The sequence below is a fragment of the Pangasianodon hypophthalmus genome, chromosome 21 (genome assembly GCF_027358585.1).
Source record: "Pangasianodon hypophthalmus isolate fPanHyp1 chromosome 21, fPanHyp1.pri, whole genome shotgun sequence".
Lineage (NCBI taxonomy): Eukaryota > Metazoa > Chordata > Actinopteri > Siluriformes > Pangasiidae > Pangasianodon > Pangasianodon hypophthalmus.
Window position 1 is genome coordinate 12,930,782 of NC_069730.1, and position 11,020 is coordinate 12,941,801.

Sequence of the window (11,020 nt, forward strand, 5' to 3'; positions counted from 1 at the left end):
AACATAAATCATATAAGATCTTTTTCCACCTTTAATGTGATATAGCAACCAACAAAACTCTAGTGAAAAACAGATAGAAACATTTTATGGGAAAAAAGAAAAAAATTACAATAACTAGGTTGCATAAGTGTCCACACCCTTTTATAATGGGGCATGTGAGTGTGCTCAGAATTAACCAATCACATTCAAACTGAGGTCCAAAAGTAATTATCACACACCTATCATCAATGAAGTGATAATGATTAACCCCAAATAAAGATCAGCTGTTTCTGTAGGATTTTCAAAGAGTTTACAACAATCTCAATGTTGAAAGGTGATAAGGAGAGAGGTACAAAAAAAACATTAGATGTACTATGGAACACCATGAAGGCTATCATCAACAAGTGGAGAAAATGGTGTACCAAATTGACATTACCACGAGCAGGACGTTCCCTCCAAAGCTGACAAAAGGACAAAATGAAAACTTATCAGGGAGGCTACCAAGAGGCCAAAAATAACAACATTACCAACATTAATGAAGCTGCAGGAATAGCAGGCTGGTACTGCCACTGGTCACTCCATGTATGTGGCAATGATCTAACGTATTCTTCACAAGTCTGTGCTATGGGTTAGCGTGGCTAGAGAGAAGCCCTTTCTCACCAAAAAAATAAATAAATAATCCAATCTTGCATAAATTTTGCTAACACATACATACAATCACCCCAAACCATGTGGCAAGATATGTTATGGGCTGATGAGAACAAGGTAGAACTTTTCTACTTATCAGCCAAAGAACAACATACCCATGGTCAAGCATGGTGGTGGCAGTAACATGCTACGGGGATGCTTCTCTTCAGCTGGGATTGGGGCTCTAGTAAAGATGGAGGGACTCGTGGATAGCTCCAAATACTATTTTGGCACAAAGCCTGCAGGCCTCTGTTAGATAGCTGAAGATGGAGCAAAATTTCACCTTCCCGCATGATAATGACCCAAAGCACAAATACAAGTCAACATAGCAATGGTTTCAGAAGAAGAAGATAAAAGTTTTGGAATGGCCCAGTCAGAGCCCAGATCTAAATCCTATTGAAAACTTGTGCAATGACTTGAAGAGGGCTGTGCACAAGAGACCCCTTGCAATTTGATAGATCTGGAGCATTTTTGCAAGGAAGAGTGAAATAAAATTGCTAAATAATGATGTGCTAAGTTAGTAGACTCTCACCCAAAAAGTCTGAGTGCTGGTTTTGGATTTAAAAACAAAGTAGATATGGCCTAAATTGGTAGTTATATTTGTTTGTACCTGCCCATGACCTTTTCCAATGAATTTAGATGGGTCTAGTTCCCAAATTACATCTCGTTTTTTTTCCTCTGAGAGGTTCATTGTGTTCATTTCAGTGCAGTTCCAGGAAAACAATGCCCTGGGCACTTGTTCTTTTGGCACAAAAATATATAGGCATTTATGAAGGCAATACCCTTTCAAAACCACCTGAGTCTGAGAAATTTAAACATAATCAATTCTGACATATAAACATGTTAAACTACTAATACATGGATATAGTTTAATATAGTTTGATGTAGTATTTGATTTTAACTAGGGATGGTAAATGTAGAGTAAAATCATACTCGAGTAAAAGTACTGTTACTTCCCAAAATTGTACTGTGAGTAGATGAAAAGTACATGTCATAAAACCTACTTAATAAAGATTAAAAACATAGCTTGTAAGTACTTAGGGTGGTAAGTATTTTTAATTGTGACTGCTTTTCCCCCATATAACTTTGCACACTGTATTTTACAAATGTAGCTCACATATGGTAACAGTCCCATTTTATGGTTGTTTGTCAGAAAGAATGAACATAAGGAGACTGCAACAGTTGTAATTTTGAATGCCAACTTTTACAATACTAATGCCCTCCAAGTATTTTATATGATTGGATAGGGAAATAAAGAGTCCAGTCAATTTCAATGAAGTGTCACAACTGAAATGCCATTAACATGTCAGAGTTATCGCTGTGGTTCACCATTTAAAAATGTTGCCCTTACCATTAATAAACGTGGTACATGCATCTTTAAACTTTTAAGGTCCAAAATTGGACCGGTGACACAGTCCTCTCTAAGGTCCCTGGTTCTATTGTCAGCTCAGGTTATTGCATACTACTAGAAAATGTAAGGAGCACACTGGTCATATGATTGTCTTCTTTCATGAAGAGCTTGTGCCATTACCAAAATGGGAATTATCTGCACTTGTGAAGTGACTGACATGCAAAACATTATAAACATGTTAAATAGAGCTCATCAGTAGCTTTCAGCTGACACCAGCCACACGCCTCTGTGATATATGGTGCCCAAGAAAGAGGCTGTGGAAATCGGGCATTTAAGCCAACTTTGGAGCTCTATTTCTGCTGCAGTTATACCTCAGGTTCTGCCATGGAGCTCATTACGATTCAATCAATCATTTTCATAATCCCCAGATCAAGCAAAGACTCATTTATTTTTTTAGAAAATCAACCTCAGTGCTCTCTTCTAGGCTTGCCAGCTTGCCTCACTCTAATCATAAACAAATGCTCATTGACCAGTACTTGCGATGGACTGGCATCACATCTACGGTGCATTCTTGCCTTGCACCCAGTGTTGGCTCTGGATCTACCGATCTGCACTTTCATGGGTACCAGTCCAGCGACAAGCAAGTGTACAGTTTGATTCCTTTATTTCTGAAAGAGTATGAGGGTATTTTAAATTGACCTACCTGATAAAAGATTGTGAATACAAGGCAAGTGTGCCTAACATGGCCTTTCAGTGTATATGTACTGTATATACATCCTTAGAAAGAAAATGTTCTTCAAAGTCTTTAGGACAGTTAAGAGTTCTTAGCTTCTTAAAGAGCTTCAACTTGAAGCCCTCGCTGAATAGAAAGACACATTCTGTTCTCTCAGAGTACAGGCCACCAACCCTGGTCCTGGAATACCCTATCCTTCACATTTTAGTGTTTACCCTGCTTCCACACCCGAATCAACTAATCATCTAATTAACCTCCCTTCCTGACTTGAAGTGGGTGTGTTGGACAAAGAAAAACACTAAAATGTGCTACTTCATTACACATTACATATGACTAAATTACACATAAACTGTGAAAACAGTGTGATCTTTTTTTTAATTTTTTTTATGTAGACCTAGATATGCATTTATATGACCTACTCCTTCTAGTAAAACGGGTTGTGTATGATTATATGAATACTGATTGATGGACCAGGGTTGGGAATCTGTAGCCCAGAGGGACCAACTTAGAGCCCTTTATGGCACAGGTTCCCAACCCTGGTCCTGTCCTGCACATTGTAATGTTTTCTCGATTAGAAGGTAAAAAGAAAAGCAAACTTGTCTTAGCGCGTAAATTAAATGCGAGTGGATTCTGAGCGATGAAAAGTCGGGTATGCTGCTCTGTCTGTAGAATGGTGCGGGATGAAAGAACGTGAGAATCGCTCACCTGTGGCAGGTGCTTCCGGTACCCACTTGAGCGGGCCGATCTGGCGCAGCTGGAAAGCCGTTTTCACCTCGCTGCAGGTGTGCGCGCGCGCGGCGGACGCCACGGCCAGGTGCGCGAGCAGCAGCGCCGCGACCCAGCACACGTTCACTCGCGGGAACAGCCCTCGGGACATGGCAGCATCTCTTGAGGAGAGGTCTGCGCGAATCGCTCGGAGACGGCGCGAAACCCAAAATCGCAGCCAAACGCAAAGAAGAAAACCATAAACGACACGCGATCCTCCTCTTCCCTGGTGTGTTTATCACATTATTCACTGTTTTTCTGCGACCGGGACAGAACTGCAGAGAGCTGCAGACTGGTGTGGGTCACTTCTGAGTTGTCTGAGACTGCAGAGTGGAGTATGCTCGCTCTCTCTCTCTCTCTTTCTCTCTCTCTCTCTCTCTCTTTCTCTCTCTCTCTCTTTCCCCCCCACTATCGGTACTCTCATATCTTGTCTTTTCTACTTTCATTTTTTTAATCAGAAGAATATAAATGAACACATACGCATGCTCTACATGCGTTATCTTAAACATAAATCAAAGTTTTAGCAAGTGTCAAATCTTAAAGATCAGCAGCCCAAAAAATGCATTGCTGTTAATCTTATATTTCAATGTCTGAAGGAGTTTTTTCCTCAATGTCTGAAGGAGTTTTTTCCTAACAGAAAAGTTATACAGTACAAGTTACAGTAGTTATTTTGTCCAAAAGAAATAGCAAAAGGGATTTAACATTGCACTGAACACTTAGTCATCTCTGAGAGCTATGCTATGCTTTGATAAAAACTGGTATTTTGCCCCCCTCTTCTGGTGAAACCTAGAAAGTAGGCATGCTTTCTGAAGTAGGCAGGGATTCTCAATCTTTTTGCAGTCGGGGACCAAATAAATTGCACTGACCCCCTCTGAATATAATCTAACCATTTTTTTTTTTTTTATAACACAGAACTACTGCCGTAACTATTACAGTTGTAAACATAAATAAAATTTAGTTCTGGAGAATATCACTACAGGTTAAAGACACCTTAAATTTATAAAATAGGTTTTTCATGATTGTATCACTACTGGGAACTTTGTTCAGATTAGACTAAGTATGATCATATTAGACTAAGAATGATCATATTAGACTAAGCATGAAAAAACCATCAAAAAAAAGGGGAGCTGAAAACCTCAGTGACAATAAAAATTTATGATTGCTAAAGTAGTGCATCAATCTCTATGAGCCAATCAGTATACAAATGAATATGAAACTGATATGTCATACATAATTAGTAATAATTCTTCAGCAGTTAGCAACTGCAAGTCTATGGAGAGATGTAAGTTTTAAATAAATTTTGCTTTGTTCGAGTTGTCACAAGATTGATCCTTCGTTTGAAGCAAACTGTGTGAAACTGTCAACAACACAGTGGTTTTCTGGATAGCAATACCAATATTTTCAATTCATTTCCAAAATTAAGACCTACTCTTCTATCTCAGTAAAGCAAATGCAACCAATGTATCCAATGTAACAAATGTATCCAATGTAACAAATGTATCCAAAATTTCACTTGCAAATGAACAATTTGCTGCAGGCTGAGGTGGTGCAAAGGGTAGTATTTCCACCTCACCGCTCCAGGGTTCCTACTTCACTCCTAAACCTAAACTTAGATGAAGTTTGTTTAACAGCACAGCTGAAAATACTGTTTTGGATGTGGAACAGCCCTCACAGGAAAACTCACAAGGACAGAGAAAGGAACAACAAAACAAATATCATACAATATGGTGATGTAATTGCCATTAATATTGGTAGATTTCATGTGATATGTGGTTTAAAGCACCCGAAGTGTAATTTCTACTCAGTATATCTACTTTATTTTCCAAGGTAAAAGGGGCAAGTTTACTAATAATGTATTCAAAGTATTTATCACAGTTATCAGCTTGTGACATATAATTACTTACAAGTCTATTTCTGGCCCCAAACAGTCTAAAGTAATTATAGTACTAATGCATAGATAGTATATATAACGTAGTAAACTTTAAGTACTTTCAGTACAGCGTGATTATACTGTATATACAGTTGAGGTCAAAAGTTTACATTCCACTTTCAGAATCTGCAAAATGTTTATTAGTCCACAAGAGAAAATAATAGTTGAATTTATAAAAATGACCCCGTTCAAAAGTTTACATACCCTTGATTCTTAATACTGTGTTGTTTATGTGAAATATCTTATTCATGCATTTTGTATGATCCCTCTTATTTTGGTAAAATAATAAACATTTTGCAGATTCTGAAAGGGGTATGTAAACTTTTGACCTCAACTGTACATAAAGTACTTATAGTACACTTTTAAATATATTAAACTATACTTTATTTTTGTAAGGATTATATGATTCAATTTATTGCAATCATGTTACGTTTTACTTAAAACAGAGAAACAAAGTTGTAATAAATCATAATAGCAAACTTTAATACATTTATAAATATTTTTATTGATTAATCAGTAGTTAAATCATCTTAAAGTAGCATGGAAAGTATGCAAGGAGAAAATTAAATTAGAACCATATAAATAACATGAAGCAAAAGTTGCCTGAACCTAACCCCAAAGCATCCACAAAGCAAAGATTTTAATAATATTAATATTAATAATATTATTTATCAGATCTTCTGCTAATTCATAATAAACAAACATTGATTCAGGCATACTGAGATCATTTCTTGATTAGAAAAGTAATGAGCATGTCAGACTTTTGACATATTATATGGTGAATGAGATCATAACCTATCCGTTCTTATCTCTGGCTCCTTGCTTCACAAACACGTTTCCATCACTCCTCAATTTCCAGCTCAGTTTGATATCATTAGCCTTGCTCTGCCCTATAATTTTTTTTTCAATCTGTAACAAAAAGAACACAAGTAAATCAGACAGCATACATTAAACAATCAAAGCTTTGGATATCAGGACACAAAATATATGACATACCAAAGTTATGCTGATGTACAGGTGGAGTGTAGAATAATGCAAAGGACTGAAGTTGACAACCTTGGGTCAGTTGAACTAGTTTTGCATTACTTTACAGGGAAATGTGGCAGTTTTATACTTAGTATCTAAGTAACACTGAACCGGCACTACAGAAACAGATCTTACAAAGGAAATTTTTAATCAAAGTCAGAAGATGTTTCAATGAAATTATCTTAATTTTCTGTATCCCTGATTGCTTTGGGATTCCATTTCTATAACATATTAACTTGTACCACAATGCACCACGCAGACACTTACTTCCTTTAAGATCACTGCCTGCAGTGACAGATCATTGAGATTTGCTGTTCCACTGTAAGCCACTTTGATTTTTATTATGTTTTTTCTCTTCACCATGTTTTCTTCTGTAAAGTGAAGTACGTCAGTGACAAAGAGAGTACAAAGTTCAAAGTGCACATTTGTGCTTCATTTCATGTTGCATAATAATCTAATTGACTATTGAGACTCACCTCCATAGCAGATAAAAGGAAGTGCTGCATTGCAATTCTGAACAGTCCATTTTCCAGAATCATTTGTCATCATAGCAGTGCAGTTACCAGATGTGGAACTTGGTTGTCCTAATGCCCAGTTTCTGAAAAAGAGGCTCCACTGGTCAGACCACTCCCAAGTATCTAGGAACAAGCCGATCCAGACGAAGACTCCTCTACCAACAAGTTCTATCAAATGCTTCTGTTCCCACGGAGAGCGGATTGTTGCCAGGTCAGTGTAGTAGCTTCGGCAGTAACTCTGTGCATCTTGCCAGGTTTTGTTAGACTGTACCAGGATGTATCCTTTTCCCTCTGTAACATAACATTAATAGAAAAGGGTAGCATCACAGCATTCTGTTAAACCAAAACTGAACATTTGTACATAAATGATTTGTTAACTTACCATAGTAGCACACAAAATATAGAGGTACTGTGCAATTGTAATCACGCCAGACATTGTTGATATTAACTACACATTGTCCAGAACCATTTGGCCTCCCTGCATCCCAGTTGCTGTAATTGGATAGAGGCTCATCCCCTCGAGACCAGCCCCACTGTGCTTGTGTACCTCTGTTTAGTCCAATCCATAAAGAGCCAATGTAGCCAAGCACAACTTCATTCATGAGACTATTCACATCATTAATGCTATCTATGGTAGCTAAATCAGTGAATGTTGCTTGGCAGTATCTCTGAGCATCGAGCCAATTCCTTGGGTAATCCACATAGTGGTAATGACGAGTGACAGGCTGGAGTCCTGTATTGAAAGTAAATATATTAAAAAAAAAGCTATGGCTATTGCAATCCAATCTGCAGATAGCAAAAGCAATAAAACTCTCTATTTTGCACTCACTATTTCTCATGGGTACAGAAGCTTGGAAGGAAGGAAGGAAGGAAGGAAGGAAAGAAAGATTAAATTTACATTTTATTTATGTTTTCTTCTTTGTGTAACTGTTGAGAAGGCAAACATGAATAAATCAGTAGCTAATTGGCTAAAAAAAATTTCAGGGTAACTAAATTCTAACAGTTAGCACATCTGATTTATCAGTTTATTAGAATACTGAGCCCAACAATTAATTATGTACCAAAATAGCCTAAGGTGTTAATTAATTCCAATTATTTTTTACAGTTCAAATGGTAAATATATATATATATATATATATATATATACATATATATATATATATATATATATATATATATATATATATATATATATTTGCCGTCCATCTATTTTCTGTACTGCTTATCCTACACAGGTCTGGAACCTATCCCAGGGGACTCAGGGCACAAGGCAGGGGATACCCTGGACTGGGTGGCAGCCCATCACAGGGCACAATCACAGACTATGGAAAATACAATACAATACAGGTCTTTGAACTGGGGTACCTACAGGAAACGGAGGTGGGAACTGAACCCCCAAGCCTGGAGTTGCGAGGCAAATGTGCTAACCACCAAGTCTTAGTTTGTTATGTTAAAAAGGTCAGTAAATATAAATAAAGTGGTGAAATTTGAACAGATTTCCCCCCTTGTCCTTCAGAGCATCTTCTGGTTACTCTGTTCGTCACTGGTTAACGCTGTTCAAATTCTATTAGATCATGCATGTTAAAAGAATAACAGATCATCCTTCTGTCTCAAGAGTTACTGTCAATGAAGAATACTGGCCTTAAGAGAAACAGACTGCTTCATAATTATTTCTAGACTCCTATAATGTCTTGGAAAATGTCTGTGGAAGTAAAGCAGCTCTCTAGAAAAAACAATATTGAATTGAAAAGCCATTCATATGAACCTTATTTTAAATCACAATCAAATGTATACAGTTTCAGGTAGATTTCATTAATGTTATAATAATAATAATTTGTATGTAATATAATATAATATATTTTGCATGACGGGGTGTGATAAAATGAATTATTAATATTCACCTCCATAGCAAATGAATGGAATTTTGAGGTTGCATTCTGTACCAATCCATTTCCCAGTATTAGCCACCATGGCACCACATTTATTAACAACAGATGACTCTGAATGCCCCTGTGCCCAGTACCGGAATATTGAGAATCCTCCATCAGACCACTGTGAGGAGATCAGGCCAATCCATGCAACTCCTGAGTAACCAGTTAAAGCTGCCTTGTCTTCAGTGTTGTTGATGACGGCAAGATCTGTGTATTGTTGTTTGCAGTAAGTCTGGGCTTCTGTCCAAGTCTTCAAAAATGGGATCAGTATGAACCTTTTGCTAGCAGTAGGTGAGTCTGGTGAGGGATGATATAGAAGTTATAAAAGCATATTTAAGTATATGTTTGACAGACTGCAAAAATTCTTCATCTGCTTAATATTTTGACATATCTCCGAGTAAGCTACAGATTTTCTTGAACTGAAATATGTTTCCCCTTCAGGAACTCGAGCTGCGTCACGAAACGCTATGGGAACGCCCCCGCATGACCGCGCTCTGAATCACGTGTCTAATCCGTCCAATGGATGGGCGAGACGTCACGGGCGGGGTGACGTAGCGACCCGGAAGCATAAAAGCCCGAGCGGCGAGCCCCGCGTTAGCTTCCTGTTTTCAGCAAGCGCTCTATGTTGATTGTTTGTCTATTTTCCGTCTGGTTTGTGTTTTATCGGCGGCATGCCTAAAGCCAAGGATAAGACAAAGGGCGAGGGCGGGCAGCGCTTCAGGCTGTGTGTTTCTCCCTGTCCGCGATATATTACGGGCGGGGATACACACAGTCTGTGCGTTGCCTGTTTGGGAGCGGAGCATGTTCAGTCGGCTCTCGAGGGAGCCGGCTGCGCACATTGCGAGCGTTTACCGCTGCGCACTCTCCGCTCCCGCTGGGCTCTCTTTGAGGAGGGAGCCCTCACTAGCGTGCCTCGCGGTGCCGGCCCCGCTTCTGCCGAGGCAGAGCGGCGGTTGTGCTCGTGGGGCTCGCAGATGGACCTGGCGGAGGGAATGGAGACGGGCCCGTCCCTTTCTCCTTCCTCACCCTCCAGGTCCACTGTCCCCTCCCTGGGCTCGGAAGCACGCTCTGCGGTTTCTTCCCCCCGGGGAGCGGACTCGGCGCTCCACCTATCGTCCTCCGAGGAGGTCGATGTGGAGAGCGTCGACCCTGAGCCGCAGTCTCCTCAATATTGGGAGCTGCTCGAGGTGGTTACGCGGGCAGTCGCTAAGCTTAGCATTGACTGGCCCGCTGAGTCACGGCCTGAGCCTCAGGGCTCTAGACTGGATGAGCGCTTTTTACGCAGTAGGCCGCCACCTCCGCCCGGAGCCTGCCCTTTTTTCTGGACCTCCACACTGAGGTGTCGAGGTCCTGGAATAGGCCGTTTTCAGGCCGGTTGTTCAGCCCCACTTCTTCCGATTACGCTAATGTGGTGGGGCTGGACTACTCCGGTTACAGGGCGATGCCCAGGGTTGAACAGACGCTAGCCAGCTATCTGTCCCCTGCTGCTGCATCGTCCCTGAAGGCTCCGGTGTTGCCTACCAAGCCGCTGCGGACCACCTCAGCACTGGTAGGCAAGGCGTACACGGCAGCAGGTCAGGCTGGTGCGTGTCTGCACACCATGGCGGTGTTACAGGCGTACCAGGCCGACCTGCTTAAAGAGCTGGACGAGCAGGGGGAGAGTACGTCTGAGCAGGTAGCTGAGCTCAGGCGGGCCGCTGATCTGGCCCAAAAGCAGAGCGTCGCCTCCCGTGCTCCCCCGAGGCGGGAGCAGGAGTCGCGACGACGCTCTGGGCCCGGCCCTTCGGGCACTAAGGCGGATCTGAGGACCGTCCTCATGTCCAGAAGGGCCGCGGCTAAGAAGCCCTGATGGTTTTGGCCCAGGGCTTCTGAGGGCGGGCCCCTCTGGGGCAACGCGGCGTACACCTCATCTTACGGTGCCCGGGTCCCCCCAGTGCCCTCAGGAGGTCGATCTGCCAACCCTGCCACCTATGGTGCTTCAGGGCGCAGCGGTCTCCGGCGAGCGCCTCTCCCAGTTCTCGCCCAGCAACGTAGCGGGTCTGGGAGGCTCGCGGCCTCTCCTGAGGCCTTCGCAGCGGTTAGCTCATTTCCCCCATGTCGGTT

General features: G+C 41.2%; 2 protein-coding genes across 3 annotated transcripts in view; both read right to left on the reverse strand.

The window, feature by feature from the left end:
- Nucleotides 1–3,860, reverse strand: part of gpc5c (glypican 5c) — an 88,881-nt gene extending 85,021 nt beyond the window's left edge. For both annotated transcript variants that reach the window (XM_026925637.3, XM_026925636.3), the window contains exon 1: nt 3,456–3,860. In XM_026925637.3, the coding sequence (XP_026781438.3) occupies nt 3,456–3,627 (172 nt within the window). In that variant the 5' untranslated portion in view covers nt 3,628–3,860. The remainder of the gene's footprint in view (nt 1–3,455) is intronic.
- Nucleotides 3,861–6,007: 2,147 nt separating this feature from the next.
- On the reverse strand, nt 6,008–7,781 carry LOC117595730 (macrophage mannose receptor 1-like). The gene is made up of 4 exons (XM_034297706.2): nt 7,369–7,781; nt 6,948–7,277; nt 6,739–6,842; nt 6,008–6,354 (listed from the first exon to the last, which is right to left on the reverse strand). Exons 1-4 carry the CDS (start codon nt 7,586–7,588, stop codon nt 6,241–6,243), a joined length of 768 nt encoding a protein of 255 aa, XP_034153597.1. The 5' UTR covers nt 7,589–7,781; the 3' UTR covers nt 6,008–6,240.
- Between the last annotated feature and the right edge of the window lie 3,239 nt (nt 7,782–11,020).

Bases quoted from the DNA above. Each gene is read 5' to 3' on its own strand.
- LOC117595730 (XM_034297706.2), bottom strand. From the start codon at position 7,588: ATGAATGAAGTTGTGCTTGGCTACATTGGCTCTTTATGGATTGGACTA. The intron at 6,843-6,947 runs GTGAGTCTCAAT...TTCACTTTACAG, and splicing joins TCCTTTTATCTGCTATGGAG to AAGAAAACATGGTGAAGAGA. The intron at 6,355-6,738 runs GTAAGTGTCTGC...TTTTTGTTACAG, and splicing joins AGGCAGTGATCTTAAAGGAA to ATTGAAAAAAAAATTATAGG.